The sequence below is a fragment of the Ornithorhynchus anatinus genome, chromosome X1 (assembly GCF_004115215.2).
Source record: "Ornithorhynchus anatinus isolate Pmale09 chromosome X1, mOrnAna1.pri.v4, whole genome shotgun sequence".
Lineage (NCBI taxonomy): Eukaryota > Metazoa > Chordata > Mammalia > Monotremata > Ornithorhynchidae > Ornithorhynchus > Ornithorhynchus anatinus.
This window is the reverse complement of record NC_041749.1, coordinates 80,783,362-80,800,917: the sequence shown is the minus strand read 5'-3', so window position 1 is coordinate 80,800,917 and position 17,556 is coordinate 80,783,362. Positions and strand designations below refer to the sequence as shown.

Genomic DNA, 17,556 nt, shown 5'->3' with positions numbered 1-17,556 from the left:
CCCCCCCCGCCCACCACACACCCCGTGCTATTCCACCCATCCCCCTCATTTCTACGCCCACGGCCCCTAACTCCCTCCTCCGTCAACCTCCCCACCACTTCCCTCTAATTTTCCTGCCAGCCCCTATTCAATTGCCTGAGGAATTGGGGAGCAAGTCCTGGCCTGGGAAGAGGGGGATTAGTAGGGGAGAGGGAGGGAGGGAGGATTCCCGTGGGGGAGGGCCGACCTGACCTGGGACTAAACACAGCCACCCACTTCAAGGCGAGGAGGTGGTTGCTGGGGAACAAAGCAGGAGGCAGAGGACTGAGAAAGATGCAGAGAGGAGGTGAAGTACCCATTCTATTCAGAACAAGCAGGAACCGAGAGCATGATGTCGAAGCTGTGGTCTCAGTCTCTCTCTCTCCCTCCCTCACTCTCTCTCTCTCACACACACATGCACCCACACTCCTCCCTCCAAACTCCCACTCCACTTTGAGCAGGTGGCACTTCGTGGGACAGATGCGGTTAGTAGCCAGGCTGCCCCACTCCAGTCCTTTGCCGTGGTAGGGTCTAGGTTGCTCTCTGATGGGCAACTGGGACAAGGGAAGAGGGAGGACAAGAACCAGCCCCTTCCTGTACACCTCCTGCCTGATCTGTAGACATGCATGGCTTGCTTGGGAATCAGGAATCCTGGAGAGAATGGATTCCAGCTTGGTGGCCAGTACTCTCCTAAAATCAAGGTTAGAGGCAAGGATGCATGCAGATGACATTCCTTAGTCATTCCCTCCTGAGAGCAGCCCTAGCAGCAGAGCACACCACCTCTCTGGCCTTCTCTAAACAGTGCCCTCACAGACGAAAGGAAGGGAGGAGGTGGGAGTCAGAGGGCTGCCCAGACCTCTAGGGCAGTGCCAGCAGCCTGAGAGATCTATTTCCTCCTGCTTCCCTCCTTGAGGGAAGGAAAAGATGAGGAGAGTGAAGTGGGTTGGGCCCACGTGGGGCGAGGCGTTTCCCTCTCAAGTGCTGGAGTATTATGGAAGGGGGATCTGGGGGGTGAGGCGCCTAGTTCATCCTGACCCAGCCCCTGACCAGTCCGACCTTTCCTGCTCTGAATACAAACAGGGCAGAGAGCTCATCCAGACTGGGGCAAGGGCCTTCCTTACATTGGACGGCAGGAGCAGGCCGGATGCTCCGGCTGTGTTTGTTCCTCCTCCACTGGGCGACTTTGTCCTGGGGAGATGGAGAGGGAAGAGTGGCTCAGTCCACATGACCAAGCATGGTTCCCCTCCACCTCCACTGGGCCCCGAGGCATATTGGGATGCCCAAGCTATGGGCTTGCACTTTGGAATTGGTGGGGGTGGGGGGTGTTAAGAATTCTAAATGCTGAATTTGAGGTATATGATAAATATGGGCAGGAGACCGGAAAGCTTAGTGATACAAACTCAGAAGAAGATGCTCCTTAGAAATTCCAGGAATATTGGAATTCTATGCTTAGAATTTGGGGGGGAGCTGGGAATTTTTCAAATCTTGCTTGAGATGGCAGGGAGGCAGGAGCTCAGGGCTCAGTGTGGCAGGGGCTTGGTTTCCCTGGATCCCACCCTCCAGCCTTCTTCTCCTACTCTAGAGGGTAGGAGAGGGATCTTGGGGTAGGAGTCACCCAGCTCCCACTCCTGGTCTTCTGCCCCTTCTGCTTCCCACCCCCAAAGACAATACTCACCTCCTCCCCTGCCAAGCTTCTCTCAGCCCCTTCCTGTGGGGCTCGACACTTCTTAGCTGTAAGCTCATCTTCAGGACCATCCGGCAGGAGAGGAGAAGGGGGCAGTTCCGGTGTGAGCTGGGACAGACTCTCCACCTGAAATGGTTGGCAGAATCACACTGTGACAGAGATGGGACCCAGGCCAGGGCCGGGCAGGGCCAGGCAGGGGAGGTTCAGGGATCCAGGGCACACTTCCACTCCTGGGTTCAGGTTGCACCCCTCCCCTAGATGTCCCCTGACTTCGTGCCCCTTCCCGAGAGATCCTGCTAGGAGGAGCTCAGGACAAAGGCCAGGGCAGGGTTCCCTGCCCTGAGAGTCAAATCAGGAGAGGGCTCAGGGACCTAACCACCAGAGCCTATCCCGTAGGTATCTGACCTCTCCCCTCCACCTCTCCGGTTTGTTCCTCCTCTCCCAGCGTGGCTTACCAGCCCACTTTGTGCCGCACTCAAGTCCTCCACCACTTCATCAATGATGCGCTCAGCCACCGCTGCAGTGACTGACAGCTTGATCTCACTGTGGTGAGGGGGCGGACAAAGAGAAAAGAAGGGGGCAGTCAGATTCCAGCCAAGAGGGACAGGGACCCCTGGACCCACCTCTCCACATGTAACTACACCCCCTTCCCCAGCTGCACATCCCCAATCACTCCCATCTGAACATCCCACCAACACCCACAGCAATACCCACCCTCCTTCCCTTTTAATCCCGGCTCCGCCACTTGTCAGCTGTGTGACTTTGGGCAAGTCACTTCACTTCCCTGTGCCTCAGTTACCTCATCTGTAAAATGGGGATTAAGACTGTGATCCCCACATGGGACAACCTGATTACCTTGTATCTACCTCAGCGTTTAGAACAGTGCTTGGCACATAGTAAGCACTTAACAAATACTATCATTATTATTATCCTCTTGTCCCCTTACAGCCCCCTCTGGTTCTTTTTCAGTTCTTTTTTTTTTAACAGCTGTTGCGGCTGCTTCTACCTCTGCTGTTCCCCTTTGCGGCCCGTAGCTCCCTCCCTCAGCGGCCAGACAGAGGGAAGGGAGGCAATCAGAGCAGAGAGAAGAGGGGCCTGCCAAAAGGGGCTGCTGACTTGGACCTTCTCCTCTGCTCACCTCCTCAGTCACCCACCTTCCCCACAACTCGCCCTGGTCCAACCCTGGCCCCTTGGCTTTGCACCCCTGGAAATGGGTGGGGGGAGAAGGCGGGCTGTGGGCCACAAGCTGTAGAGGGAACTGGGAGCAACGAAGTAAATAATAATAATGATGATAATTGTGGTATTTGTTAAGCTCTTACTATGTCCCACGTACTGTACTAAGTGCTGGGGTGGATACAAGCAAATTGGGTTGGACGCGGTCCCTCTTCCGCATGAGACTCACAGTCTTAATCCCCATTTTACAGGTGAGGTAACTGAGGCCCAGGGAAATGAAGCGACTCCCCCAAGGTCACACAGCAGACAAATGGCGGAGTGGGATTAGAACCCATGACCTTCTGACTCCCAGGATTGCTCTATCCACTACGTCATGCAGCTTCCCAGAGAGATAGATGAGACAAAGGTGTGTTTTGGGAGTGCTGGGAGGGGAAGAAAGAGAACCGTGGCCTAGTGGAAAAACCATGAGCCTGGGAGTCAGAGGACCTGGGTTCTAACCTTGGATTTGAATGCTTTATTCATCCCTGCCTCAGCTCCATAGCTGAGGCATATATTAATGTCATTCTCCCCCTCTAGCCTGTAAACTTGATTTGGGCAGGGAACGTGTCTACCAACACTGTTATATTGTGCTCTTCCAAGTGCTTAGTACAGTGCTCTGCACACAGTAAGCACTCAATAAATATCACTCCTGGCTCCTCCACTTGTCTACTGTGTGACCTGGGGCGAGTCACAACTTCCCTGTGTCTCAGTTGCCTCATCTGTAAAATGGGAATTAAGGCTGTGATCCTCAAGAAGGACATGGACTGTGTCCCATCTTGCATCTACCCCAGCACTTAGTACAGTGCCTGGCACACAGTAAGCACTTAAATACCATTTATTTTTTTTTAAAAGACAGGAGGCAGGGAGGTCTGGGCAAGGCAGATATGTGGCCTTGGTTCAGAAACTAACCCCTCATTTATAACATGGTTCCTTTGAGATAATTTTTGCTTTCCAGGGACTGCCTGTATTTCCAAAACAGTTTCTCTGGGCCCCCAGTATAGACTGAACTACGTCTCCCCTAAAGTGAGGGACACCTTCCTGCAAAACCCTGTGGTAAGGAAAACTCACGCTGTAGTATGTACTGACCCTGTATCTGACACAACCATCTCTTCCGACGCCATGCCACACGGTGTCTGAATAGGGCGGGGTGTCGGAAGACTGGTCCCTAATTCTCAAACAGCACTTTTAGCCAAAACACTAGTGAAAACATGCAGTGTGGCAGAGCTGAGTCTACTCCAAGAGGCAGCAAAACTTAGTGCAAAGAGCCCGGGATTGAGTCAGGAGGCTTCGGTTCTAGACTCAGCTCTGTTACCTCAGCCAAGTCACTTAACTTCTCTTTGCCTCAGCTTCCCCATCGGTCAAATGGGAGATAAAGTACCTTCCCTACTCTGTGAACTCCATGTGGGACAGGGATTGTCTCGAATCTGATTATCTTATACCCTCTGCTTAGCACAGTGCTGGGCACATGGCCCTTTGTAAATGACACCATTATTACTGGTGTGGAGGTAAGGGCACGGGATCAGACTAAAATTGGCCACAGACTCGATTTGTTTTCCAATCTGTGGGACACAAGGGGAGAGGATGATGTCTGGGAAAGATCTGTCAAAGCTTAGCTTCCCTCTTTGAGGTCCTGATTTTATGGAAGTAAACTCCCCAGGACCCTCTCTGCTCTCCAAGTACAACCCCACGAGCCAATGGATGGAGGGGACTTCTTCCCCTGGACAACTCCTTCTCCCCTGCCCCCCACCAGCCCCGTGACCAATCCCAAGAAGCGGGGGACAGGGTCTGCCCATATTTAGAAAAGGGAGACAAATACCTGATCCTGGGAGAGTTCCCAGGATGCAGAGGTGGGACATAGGAAAGAAACTAAAGCCTGCTTCCCATATGAAGCAGCAGTTAAGGAGCAAGTGGCTTCCAGGAACCCCTGCCTTCCATCCCGAACCAGCATGCCCCTTCTACCCATCCCTCCCACCCACTTAAGCTTGTTGAAGACATCGGTGAGCAGCTGCTCTAGTAGAAGGCTGAGTCGCAGGTGGTCCTGCCGGCTGACTTGGCTGGAGATGGCACTGCCCAGTTGTTCCCGCCGGCCCGGTCGCTGCAGCACCCGCGGGCAAAGGCTTTGGGTGGTGTCCAACGTGGCCTGCACAAAGGTCTGTGGACACAGCAACAGGGAGATGTGAGGGCAAGGGGACCGGGGAAATCGTTGATGTGGAGGGCACAGAGAGAAACAAAGGATGGAGGAGGGACAGATATCTAAGACTATGGGGGTGAGGAAAGATGAAAAGGCCAAGATGGGGTGGACCATCCCAATTGTATTATGTTCATACAAAGAATGACCTTTGTTGGAGGGGGGCATATTTGCTGCTTTCAACATCTGGCATCACTGGCTCTTAATTCACACAACCCTCTTGAAGATTCAGCTCAAAGAGCCGTTCCTTTCCGGGTTGCAGCCTGCCAGGTTGGTCGATCTACCACCATCGGCTCCCTCCAACGGTGGGCCATCCGAGGCTGCACTTCTGCACTCTATTATTTTATAAACCTATCTGTTGTCTCCCCTCGCTTTCAGCCACTCCATTTCAGCTCACCGTAAAGGAGCCGTTGGAGAATCCTCCTCACATGGCCCTAACCCCAGAGAAGCAGCACTGGAGTGAGCAAAGCTTTAGCACTACTAGACTGATTTCTCCATACTATGAACATCCAGTGAGATGCTACTGTTTAGATAAAGGGTGCATCTAGGATGCCTGCCTTTTATGTGGTAGTAGAAGATGGGGCTGGTGATCCCAAGATGATGCTTGACCCATTCACAGTGTAATGGTAGGTCATGGTTGCTTAGCTGGATCAGCCTCTGTGGGCTTTCTTTCGATACTGGGGTACTCCTACCAGTCCAAGCACAGCCATCTCCGATGACAGAGGGACAGAGAATGCTGCCAAAGATACCCCTTAGGGATAGGGGCTGGGAGACACAGAGAGAGGGACTTGAGAGATGGCAGTCAGAGGTGCACTCAGTTGCTGCCCAAAACCTCAGTTACTGGTAGAAGCCTTTGAGCTGGCAGGGGATGTGTTTGGGGACAAGGAGGTATCTCTATACCAGAACAGAAGGGAAAAAGATCTCACCTGGATTTCCTGGTGACAGGCCTGGCCCACCTCTTCCAGGAGGCCCTCCAGTTTCTGCTGCAGTCGGCTGTTGTGGTATGGGGCATTCCCAGCTTCATACAGAACAGGCAGAATCTGGAGAGTCCCCGGGGAGGGGGAGAGGGAGGAAGAGGGTAGTAAGAAATAATGGAGAAGGGATTGGAAGATTACCCTGGGGTCCTCCCTCTCACAGACCCCCAGCTCAGGCCTAAATGCCACAAGATGGGTAATGTCTCTCTCCCCGTCTTAGGCTCTAAGTTCGCTGTGGGCAGGGAACATGTCTACCAACTCCGTTGTATTCTCCCAATAGCTTAGTCCAGTGCTCTGCACACAGGAAGTGTTCAATAGATATCATTGATGATGATGATGAAGGTGGGGCCTGGGAGGTGGGTGAGTGGGGACAGAGGGCACCCCCAGAGGTTCAGTGTATCAGGCAAGTTTCCTCCCCTTTTGGGCACCTCGGGCTAGCGTGGCAGTGTGGGGCCAGCACAACCTGCTTGTGGTGCCCAAAGATCGCTCATCCACTAAAATCCTCTTGAGCACTCTGGGTCTACAAATCTCATCAGCCCACAACATGATCCACTCATTCCCAACTCCCACCTCTCCAGAAGGTGAGGTTTGGCCCCACTGGGACTGGTCCATCCCTCCCATCCTTACCCATCCCCCGCAACTGGCTCGAGGCCAGGCTGGGTCAAGCCTGACCCTGGCATTTCTATACATGCAGTGTTTCTAGCAGTGACCCCCCTCCATATGTGGCAGCAGAGGGGAATGTGGGCAGACTCACACTGATGGAGAAGTTGGCATCCCGGATAGCATCTTCGGCCTGGAGCAGGGCAGCCTCAGCCTGACTGCCTGGACAGCAACCCAGCAGTTCCATGTGCTCCTGCACTGTCACACACATCTCGTTCACCATCTGGGGTGGGGTGGGGTGGGGGTGGGGGGAGAGTAGAGGGGAGAGAGGGCACAGGCAGCTGCTCACCTGGCCTCCTGCCCCTCCTTCCCAGCCTGGGCCCTGGGGTCAATCTAATAATAATTATTATCATCATTATGGTATTTGTTAAGTGCTTACTATGTGCCAAGCACTGTTCTAAGCACTGGGGTAGATACAAGGTAATCAGGTGGGACACTGTCCCTGTCCCATATGGGGCTCACAGTCTCGATCTCCATTTTACGGATGAGGTAACTGAGGCCCAGAGAAGTTAAGTGACTTGCCCAAGGTCACACAGCAGACAAGTGGCAGAGGTGGGATTAGAATTCATGACCTCTGACTCCCAAGCTCGTGCTCTTGCCTCTAGGCCATCATTGAGGTCTCCAGCCTGGCTCAACGGCCCTCAGGGAGCAGACCCCAAAACCAGTCCCGATCCTGAGGGTGTGCCCCCACACAGCATCCTTTCCTCTCCAGGCCTCTCCTCACACCCAACTCCTTCATGAAAGCCTCCCTGGCCTCTTCCTCCCACCTCAACTTTCTGACCTCCTCTCCCTCAGCCTCTCCCCTGAGTGACCTTCCCTCCTTTCTCCCACTCCCCCCACCTCCTTCTTCCCTCTTTACCCCAGTCACCAGTTTTCCCCATCATCTTCCCGGCACAGGCTCTCTGCCCCAACCCTCTTTCCTACCGGCACAAGCACAGATGCTGTGCCCCCCTACCCTGCTTGTCCTAGAGGGTTCTTCAGCTGAGTTGCTCTATCCCTCTGCCCCCAGGGGGCTGGGAGGGGAGCCAGGGAGAGGGAAAGGCTGACCTGCTCAGAGGAGCTAGTGACTATGCCCTGCTGGAGGCGGAAGGCATGGTCAGGCAGTGCTCGGCGTGTATGGTTGTTTCTCAGGAGACAGGCCTGGATCTGTGGGTGACAGGGACAAAGAGACAAGCAGGGAAAAGGGAAGAGGGGACATGGAGGCCAAGAAGGCAGGACCAAGTCAGGGCCAGGACCAGCTAGGGGGACGGTGAGGGTGGACCAGATGGGCTCCAGCTCTGGAGCAGTTGGGTTGGCTCAGGGTTTCAGGAAGGCCCAGACTCCCTTGCCCCACTCCCCCTACTGTACCTGGTGCACAGCCTCAGTTGTCCGTTCCGGGCAGCTGCGATAGGCCTGGGCTACATCGCTCAGAGGCAGGGGCATAGCCTTCAGCGTGTAGTTCCTGAGGAGGGTACAGGGGGTAGTGGCTCCAGAGGCCTGAACGGTCTTCCAGGTTCCTCACCTGGCCCTGTATCTGCTGCCCCAGGCTAGGTCTCCCCCATCCCCATTCCTCTTGCCCACTGCCTGGTCGCCCCCTTTCTCCAGACCTCGCAACTCCTCCCTGGCTCCATTCCCTCCCCCAGTCCCACATTTGCACCCAGTAGATCCTCAGTAAATACTAGGGATCACATTGCAACCCCACCTGCCTCTCCCAGCTGTCCCTTCAGCCCCTTCTTTGAGATGCGGATGGGGTGGCCAGCAGAATGTGGAGAAGGGACAGAGGAAACTGATGGGGTGGGGAAAACGCTGAGGACATTGGAGACTTTTCCCCTCCTTCCCAAGGGGAAAGCTGAGGTCTGGAAACAGAAGGGCTCTGCCCAAGTCTCTGTTCCTGAGCAGGGACACTGGTGTCCTGATCCTGGAAGGGAGGCTGGGAGGGCTTTGAACAACTGGGGAGCAGTGAAGGGGCAGGGAGCAGGGGCCAAACCTCTCCAGGGCATAGGCAACATCCAGAAAGCCTTGAGCAGTCGTGTTGTTCCGGTCCCAGATCACTGTCCTGAGGGGGAATAGAGACAGAGACTCAATGAGACAGAGGTGCAGCGACAGGGAGAGAGATGGTGATGGATCAATCAGAAACCAGAATCAGCTGGTTCAGCAGACCCTCACACTCATACCATCCCACCCCATCCCCATTCTTTCCTCCCCTGGATTCCCACCCCTCTCTTTCCTCCCCTTCCTGCTACCCACCTTAGCCGGGTGTTTATCTGCAGTGCCTTGGCCAGTGCCCTGGCACCCGGGTCGCCCATGGCGTTGCCACTGATGTCCAGAGTGGTTAGACTGGTATTGCTTCCCAGTGCATTCAGCAGGACATGGGTACCCAGCTTCAGCCGGGACTCAGCTACTGACAGCGACTGCAGGGGCTAAGGTTGGGGGGTCGGGGGAGAGCAAGGCATCAAGAGGCAGACTATATAACCACTTCCAGCACTGGGCACTCCAGTTAGACACAAGGCTGGGGTCTGACTTGTATCTCTGGGGTCCTAGCCCCCAGTGCGTTTCTTTCTCTCTGCCCCCCACAATCCTCCCAGCCCTCAACTCACACAGTCATCATCTTGGGTCAGTTGGACAATGCGGTGCAGAACATCATCCAGGGACTCTCTAGGAAGAGAGGAGGAGGAGGAGGGGAGGAGGGGAGGAGGAGAGCAGCCAGAGGGGGGTCGACCAGCAGGCCAGTGACCCCTTGACGCCCTCCCCCCTTTCCCAGCATCCTCATCCCAGCTGGCCCCTCCCACAGGTGGAGAATTCAAGGGCTCCTGGGTCTCCCCAGTTTCAGGGAGGGGATGGTGGAAAGATGAAGAGAGGGAGGTTGAGCCGCGATGTGGGTAGGGGGAAGCAGGGTACTCACTTGGACTTGATGTTGAAGTTTCTCCCCAGGGAGACGTGCCGGATCGACTTGCTCCGCCCAATGGCCAGCACCAAGGTTACCATGTCCGAGTCAAACCCTGGGGCCCCTGGCTGGTCAGCTTGGCCAGAGAGCCCCCTGCCCAGGCCAGCCAGCCAGTCCCCTCTCTGGGCCAGTCCCTCCCCTGGCCAGACTGTCCAAGCAAAGTTGGAGCGTGGGGCTGGCTGGAGGGTGGGACCTGGACCGGTCCCAGAGCCCAGCCTGGGCATCGTGGGAGAGGACTGAAGAGTCAGGGACCTCCCCAGAAGCAGCCCAAGGGGCTTCAGTGGAGCCAGGACAAGAACTCGGGCATTCCGCTTCCCCTACCGACTGGGAGGGTAGGGTCAGAGGGGTCCTTCTTCCAGAACCTGGTAACAGGAAGTGGGCCGGGGGGCTTAGAGCCCCACGTTTGCATGGTTCTGGGCAGCCCACTATCTCCCATGCAGGGGAGATAAGGGAAAAGGGCTGGGTCCCCTCAGCCGGAGGGGCTCACCATTGTCTGAAAGTTCCAGGGTCGTCACTGAGTTGGCGTCAAAAATCAGGTCCTGGATCACCTGGGCTCCAGCCGAGCGGAGCTGCGGGGCAGGAGGAGGAGTAAGGCTGGGTAAGCCAGGGCTGTGCCAGGGGTGACCCAGATGGTGAGGGTGGAGGCAGAGAGGTGATTGACTAATTGGAGGGATTCTAGAAGGGGATGAGGAGAAGGGGAGGCAGTGTCTCAATTCCCAGGTTCCCCTGGACTCTTTGAGGGCAGCCACCCACATGCCTACTATCTTTGAACTTGGGGCCCCAAGAATCTTCCCTGAGCTCAACCCCTCCAATGGGCTGGGTTACCACAAGCCACCTCCAGTCTGCAAAGCGGTGGGGCTGGAGTCCTGGTTTCCAGCCTCAGCCAGGCTGAGAGGGGCTGGGAACCAGGTCTCACTCACCTCACAGGAGCTCAGGTCCAGGTGAACATCACTGATCTGAGTGTTGAAGGCCAGGCCCTGGAGTACCGCTCTGGGGTTTGGAGGGGAAGAATGGAGGGAAGGGAAGGGAAAGGAAGGGGAGAGAAGGGAAGAGGGAGGGGAGGGGAAGGCATAGGAAAAGGAGAGAAAAGAGAGAAAGGAGCAAATGGCTTTTCACAGGAAGGACAGGCCCAGCTAGCCCACACTGCTTAATCTACCCTCCTCTCCCAACTGCTGCTGCCTCCCTTGCATCACCCAAATCCCCCCCTACCACCCAAACCTCTCTGGTTGTCTCTCTCCTTGGCTCCCTTGCCCCCAGGGAGAGCAGCCACCAACCTGAGTGCTTCAGGCGGCAACTTGGTACCAGCCAGGCCCACGTGGTGTAACGCTCCCGCCAGGCTGAAGAAGATCTGAAGGGCAGCAGGGGCCACCCGGCTCCGTCTGGGGAAGAGCAGAGAGAAGCTCGTTGAGGGCAGGTGAGAGTGGATGGGGTGGGGAGAGGGGGAGCACAGGGGGCATCACTTGTGGCGGGGGGAGCAACTGTTGATGTGGAGCTGAGAACAGCAATTGGGGGTGGGATGAGATCAGGTCCCAGGTCAGAAAAAAATCTACTTTTCCATTCCAAAGGACATAAGGCCTTTTATCCAGCACCTCTCCGCACCCCTGTCTACCCTGGTCACTTTCTCTGCTTGGGAGATTGGGGGGCTCAGCCACGCTGGACCCCACTTCTCCTCTTCCCCACCCCCCACCCCCACTCTGTTGGTCTCCCAAGGTCTCCCCCACCCCCCAACCTGTGCTCAGGGAATGGAGAGGTCAGGGGTCAGAGGAAGTCAGGGAATTGGGAATTCACACTCACGTGTGGGAGAAGACATTTCTTGAAGCATCCAGGTAGCTGAGACTGGTGCAGTAGCCACGGGACAGTGCACCAAAGAGCTTGTGGGGTGAGGGAGTGATGAAATAGGGGTGATAAGATGGAGAATACCCCTCTACCCCCTCCCGACCTTAGGGCAGCACAGCCATGGATAGGAGTCTCAGACAGTTGTCCCACCTCCCAGAAGCTCTGAGGAAGGGGATAGAGGAGATAATGGGAGACCATTATGTGGACTATTTGGGGCAGGGGAGGGGGAAGATAGAGATGAAGGAAGGCGATCTAGTGAGGTATATTTGGAAGGATGTAAGTGGGAGGGGGCTGCCAGGCTTGGACTTGGGAGCTCCCCAGGGGGCAGGCCCAGATCCAGGGCTGTCTGGCCCCAGAAGACCCCTCCCAGTAGCGGCCCAACACTCACTGTATCCAGAGCGCAGTCAGTCCCGGAGAGGTTGAGGTGAGTCATGGCATTGGGACGGCTCAGGAAGCAGTGCAGGCTCTTTGGGGGTTTGAGGAGGGGGTGGGGAGATGCCCTGGCACTTTCCCACCATGGATGTCCTGGACCCACCCTCATTCCTCCTTCTCTCCAGACTGAACACACCCTGCCTAGGCCCCACACCTCCCTCAACCTGGTCTCACTCTCCACTTCTGCTTGGACCCCAGGACATCACTCACCCCACTATCCTCCGTGCTCAATGCTCCTGGGTTGCCTGAGAGGTCAAGGTGGCTCAGGGAGGAGGCAAAAGCAGGATTGGTGAGCAGGGCCTGGCACAGAGCACTCATTCCTGTGGAGTCCCGGTGGGTAGAGGGGAGGAGAAGAGAGTCAATTTTGTGGTGAGTCCCATCCCTTTCCTAGCTGGGTTCCCTGCTCTGTTCTGTGCTGCGCATCTGTCCAGTGTGGGAGAGAGGAAGTGAGGGAGGGAGGGACAGGTGGGAAAGGTGCAGGAAAGGAGGGCCCGGGGAGTCTGAATTGGAACAGGGGGATTGGGGCTCGGGCCCGAGGTCAGAGGAGGGGAGGTGGCTGCCTCCTAATGCCTCATTCACAAAATACTTCAAGGGTCCCCAACCTCCCCGCCCACCCAACCCCATCCCCAGCTTCCCACTCCGGTGCCCAGCACCCCCACCTCTGGTGCTCATCCCAGTCCGAGACAGGTTGAGGGTGGTCAGAGCCCCTGGTCGCTTCTCCAGGTACCGACTCAGTGCAGCCACCCCTGTGGGAAGAGGGGAATAGTTGGGAAGGGACTGGGAGCCCTCCCCACTCTGCCCTCTTTTTTTTTTAATGGTATTTGTTAAGTGTTTACTACATGCCAGGCACTGTATTAAGCATTGTAGTAGATACAAGCAAATCAAGTTGGACACAGTCCCTGTCCCACATAGGGCTTACAGTCTTTTTTATTATTAATAATAATAAAATATCCATTTTACAGATGAGGTAACAGGCACAGAGAAGTTAAGTGACCTCCCAAGGTCACACAGCAGACAAGTGGCAGAGTCAGAATTAGAAGGACCTATGTTCTAATCTAGGTCCTTCTGACCCCCAGGCTCCTGCTCTTTCCACTAGGCCACACTGCTTCCTTGATTTGAGCCTCTAGAAGCGTCTTCCCGACAGGTTATGGAACAGAAACAGGCCATCTGGGTCCAGCAGAGAGGGTTTCAGGATGTTGAGGAGGACAAGGGTGGGGAGCGGGGAGTCCAGGCAGAGAGGGTTTCAGGATGTTGAGGAGGACAAGGGTGAGGAGCGGGACCAGGGGCCCTGGCAGGGGAACAGCAGGAGGATAATTTGGGATGAGGAGAGTTTCTTAGGTCTAGAAAGTCACACCTCTGTCTTCCAGCAGGTTCCCAGCCAGGCTGAGGGAGCTGAGGACTGAGCGGGGATGTTCGGCCAGGGACTGGGCCAGGCGTTGCGCAAAGTCTCTGCAAAGACCACAAGCACTCAGACCTCTGGTTGGACATCCAAATGCTCAGACCCCCCAGATGGGTGGACAGCCAGAGGGCCAGGCACCTGGACACCTGGGGTCCTTGAACACACAGGCCTCTGGACGTTGGCCCCCTGTCATCCTCACCCTCTCAGGCCACAGTTCTCCAGCACCAGCTCCTCCAGCCGAACTGATTTACTCAGCATGTGTAGCATTTGCTCCGAGATCTCCAGGCTCTAAGAGAGAGGGCAGCCCATGGTTAAGCTAAGGGGTGGCTCCCTGTTTCCTCCAACTTTTTCCTCTTTCTTCCTGCCTCCCTTTCTGACCCCCTAGCTGCTCGCCTGTGGATTCTTTTACCCCCAGTGCTTAGTAGAGTGCTTTGCAGACAGTAGGTGCTTAATAAATACTATTACAACCCTGCCCCCTTCTCTTCCCTGTCCCCCTCTTGCCACACTCACCAGTTTGAAGTCCTTGCAGGAGAGGCGGTTGAACCATGGGTTGTAGGACAGGGCTGCCACACTGAGGGCCATGTCCCTATGTGGTGGGGGCAGAAAGGAGGGGAGTTGGCAGTCACAGTCCAACTCCAGTGGGCAGCAGAGCCAGGGCTGAGACCCCTAATCCACATCCTACCTCTGGCCTGGAACACCCTTCCTTCTCTAATCTGACAGATAACCACTCTCCCCTGCTTCAAAGCCTTACCGGGGGCACATCTCATCCAAGAGGCCTTCCCAGACTAAACCCCACTTTTCCTCATCTCCCACTCCTTTCTGCCTCACCCTGACTTGCTCCTTTTGCCCTTCCCCACTCCCGGCCCCAAAGCACATAGGTACATATCTAATTTTATTTTATTCCTTTGCTCTTTCCCGCTCCAAGCCCCACAGCACTTATGTACATAGCTGTCATTTTATTTACTCGTATTGATGTCTATTTCCCCCACTCTAGACTGTGAGCTCATTGAGGGCAGGGAATGCCACTGTTTATTGTTATATTTTACTTTCCCAAGTGCTTAGTACAGTGCTCTGCACACAGTAAGCGCTCAGTAAATACAATTGAATGAATGAATGAAGGGCCCTCCTGAACTTAACTGGGGGCAGGTTCCAGATGGACCCATCAATCCCATCTCTCACCCCATGCTCTGTACTGGGGCAGAGAGGGCTGGGGGCAAACTGAGGCACAGGAGGATGGGTTGAACTGGAGTCCTTGGGCCTGAACTCCCTCCCTGTGCCTCCAGACCAGCTGCCTCCTCCCCACCCTCCTCCCCACCCAATTTCTCTCTCTCTCTCTCACACACACACACACACACACTCACTCACTCACTCACTCACCGACTGTGCAGGTGGCTAAAGTCCCGCAGTCGGAAGTGTCGGCAATCTTGGCTGTGGTAGATGTTGTCCACGTCCTGGGCCAAGCAAGCAAGAACTCACCCCTTCACTCCGAAAGCAGGTCACCACCTGCCTGATCCTGACTCCTTCTCCCTCAAGGGCCAACCTCCCCCACCACAGTCTGACCCACTTTCTCTCCCTGGGTCAGCCCTCATGCCCATTCCCAATCAACCCCCAAGTCAACTGACCCACCCTCTGTCCTCCCAGGGTGACACAGCCACCCTCTGACCTCCCAGGGTGACACAGAAGAATAGTTGCAGACACTTTGCTCTCTTTCTCTCTCACACAGAGTGGGATGATGGGAGAAGGCATTGGGGGCAGGTGAGTAAAAGCTCCTGAGATTGCCCCCCAACTGTGAGATGGATGCTCCCAATACAGACCTTTCCCCCAACATTGACCTCTCTCCCCAACCTGCCCCTTCAGGCCTGCCAACCCAGCCCAGCTCACCCACTGGATCTCCTCCCGGAAAGGGAACCCGTTGTAATCGCACAGAGCGGCGTATGTCTCCGAGAATCCACCTGGAGGATGGACGGGTTCAGAAAGGGAGAGAGTCGGAGGGAGAGAGACGGGAGTGGAGAAAGTTACACTTGGGACCTGAGGGGGCACCAGCAGGTTTGGCCAAAGTGGGCCTGCTTCCTAACCCACCCTCCCCTCCCCTCCTCCCTCTCTCTCCTCCCCCCTCCTCTCTGCCTACTGCCCGAGTTCCCTCCCTGGGCCTCTCCTCCTCTCAACTCATCTCATCCCGGGAGACACGGAAAAGGCAGCTGTGGCTCAAGCCCCTGCTTTTACTCCCGAGCCAACCCCCACCCTCTGGCTCCCATTCCCTTGCCCCCTCCCTCACCACACGGCCCCCGCCCGCCGGGCTCCTTCTCCTCCCGGGCGCCACTCCGCTGCTCCAGCCGGGCCAACAAGGCGGGAGGGGACATCTTGAACAGCTTCCTGGGAGAGGGTTAGTAGGGGGGAGCACTGGGGTGTCAGAGACCCGCTCCCCTCCTCCCCCCACCCCAAGGGCAGTATTCCCGTCCAACCCTGTGCAGGTCTCACCGTCACGGTCTAAAGGAAGGCAACTTGCTAGCTCCTGGCCTGAGGTCCCACTCTGGGTCTATGCCCAGGGCCACCATTCTTGAGCTAGCTGAAACTCAGGGCCTTGGGACAGGGCCCGGGTAGGGGCCCAGGAAGAAGCTTCCCCCCACCCCCTGCAAAACAGGGGTCTGGCCACTCACCCCAGGGAGGACTCTGGAAAGACTTTCTTGATGGCGGTGGCGATATGCAGGGCAGCCTGCTCCAGGACCCCAGGGCCAGGCAGCCGCAGGCTCAGCACCAGTGGCTCTGTTTCGATGGTCAACTGTGAGGGGGAGACAGGATGGACCCCCTCCCCAGTACTTTCAGGACCCGACCTCCATTTCCAGAGGGCTTGTGGGGTGGAGCCTGGGAGAGGGACGGAATCCAGGATGTCAGGGTACCTCTGTTGGAAGCAGTGTTGAATCAGGGAGGGGAGGAGGATGTCGGGCCATTCTGGATCAGGGAATTTCTCGGACCAGGGTGGGGAAGGAGGACGAGGGGCCACAAAGACTTACCTGGGGGGGCGTCTCCCGCAGTCCAATCTCTCGCACCTCGAGGTAACTGAACGTGGTGTCCACCTGCAATAGTCCCACCCCTACCCCTGGATCAACCCCTGGCCTAGCTCAGGAGAAGGGGGTCGAGGAGAGGGGGCCTGGGGTGGCTGGAGTGGGAAAAGGGTAGCATCGGGGCAGGGGGCTCTGGGAACTCACCCGCACGGGGAGGGCAAAGTGAAGCAGATAGGCTCTCCAAGGCAGTAGTGCCTGCAGGGAAATAGCATGGCCCCAGGGTCATGGGATTAGACATTAGAACTCAGGCTGGGGTCAGGCAGAGGAAAATATACTGGGTTAGGTCTTCTGTGGGGACTGGGGAAGAGAAGTCCCCTCTCCCCACCGCCCCTCCATCCAAGCGTGCGCAACCCCCCACTCCCATCCTCCCGCTCCCCACCTCCATACCAGGACACGCTCTTCAGCCTGAATTTTCCCCTGCAGCTGCACGGCCGTCAGCAGCCCCACCTCCTTGGGCCACAGGAACCTGGTGACGGCATCTGTGGGACCGCCACACAGCCACCTAGTCATCCTGGAGGCCGAGATTGGCCCAAGACCCAGGGTTTGGAGCCCAGCAACCAGATTCTGAAGCCCAGAACGTGGAGGCTCATGCTCAGAATCCACAGCTCTACCTACTCTGTGCCGGGAAGTTCGAGTCAGGGGAAACTCTGGGGATGGGCTCCCTGTCCTCTGCCCTGATTGGCAGCTCAAATCAAGGGGAACAGGGGATTAAGGAGGGGCTGTGGGGGCACTGGGGGAAGTCTGGAGGGCTGGGGCTTGGGGAGAGAGGAAGCAGCAGAGTCCCCAGAAAGGGCCAGAGAGAAACTGGGTCCTTGGGGGGCATTTTGTGAAAGTGAGAATACTGGGATCCCTACGCTGCTCATATTGGCCTTCCTGCCCAGCAACCTCAGTCCCCTGGTCCAGCACTGGAATTGTAGCAGCTTCCTTGGAAGGACACAGGAACCCTGGGCAGGCAGGTAGGCAGGTGGACGGGCAGGCCCCCAGTGCCGGATGGGGGGGGCCCTGTCCTGGGAGGGAGCCAGAGAGGGAAGGGGTACCCAAAGGGGCCCAGACTCACCTTGTAACTCATAGGAGATCCCCTCGGTGAGGTGGGCCATTGCTGAAAGGGCTGAGCTGGGTGGTAGGGCTGGGGAAGCCAGGGCGGGGGGCAGCCAGGGCGGGGGGCAGC

At 56.5% G+C, this 17,556-nt stretch overlaps 1 protein-coding gene across 2 annotated transcripts in view; it reads right to left on the bottom strand.

Annotated features, from left to right (window-relative positions):
* The window catches only part of CARMIL2 (capping protein regulator and myosin 1 linker 2), a 24,460-nt gene extending 6,904 nt beyond the window's left edge, over positions 1-17,556 (bottom strand). For both annotated transcript variants that reach the window (XM_029051177.1, XM_029051180.1), the window contains exons 1-30: positions 17,446-17,556; positions 16,776-16,867; positions 16,533-16,583; positions 16,338-16,400; positions 15,984-16,105; positions 15,602-15,699; positions 15,208-15,278; positions 14,704-14,777; positions 13,837-13,912; positions 13,526-13,614; positions 13,282-13,376; positions 12,587-12,673; positions 12,138-12,247; positions 11,884-11,961; positions 11,454-11,530; positions 10,934-11,038; positions 10,580-10,649; positions 10,147-10,228; positions 9,618-9,714; positions 9,313-9,370; positions 8,963-9,135; positions 8,703-8,771; positions 8,084-8,177; positions 7,784-7,882; positions 6,831-6,959; positions 6,029-6,142; positions 4,891-5,066; positions 2,158-2,245; positions 1,694-1,828; positions 1,140-1,206 (exon numbers count right to left, since the gene is read on the bottom strand). In XM_029051177.1, coding sequence (XP_028907010.1) covers positions 1,140-1,206; positions 1,694-1,828; positions 2,158-2,245; positions 4,891-5,066; positions 6,029-6,142; positions 6,831-6,959; positions 7,784-7,882; positions 8,084-8,177; positions 8,703-8,771; positions 8,963-9,135; positions 9,313-9,370; positions 9,618-9,714; positions 10,147-10,228; positions 10,580-10,649; positions 10,934-11,038; positions 11,454-11,530; positions 11,884-11,961; positions 12,138-12,247; positions 12,587-12,673; positions 13,282-13,376; positions 13,526-13,614; positions 13,837-13,912; positions 14,704-14,777; positions 15,208-15,278; positions 15,602-15,699; positions 15,984-16,105; positions 16,338-16,400; positions 16,533-16,583; positions 16,776-16,867; positions 17,446-17,485 — 2,779 coding nt within the window. In that variant the 5' untranslated portion in view covers positions 17,486-17,556. The remainder of the gene's footprint in view (positions 1-1,139; positions 1,207-1,693; positions 1,829-2,157; positions 2,246-4,890; positions 5,067-6,028; positions 6,143-6,830; positions 6,960-7,783; positions 7,883-8,083; positions 8,178-8,702; positions 8,772-8,962; positions 9,136-9,312; positions 9,371-9,617; positions 9,715-10,146; positions 10,229-10,579; positions 10,650-10,933; positions 11,039-11,453; positions 11,531-11,883; positions 11,962-12,137; positions 12,248-12,586; positions 12,674-13,281; positions 13,377-13,525; positions 13,615-13,836; positions 13,913-14,703; positions 14,778-15,207; positions 15,279-15,601; positions 15,700-15,983; positions 16,106-16,337; positions 16,401-16,532; positions 16,584-16,775; positions 16,868-17,445) is intronic.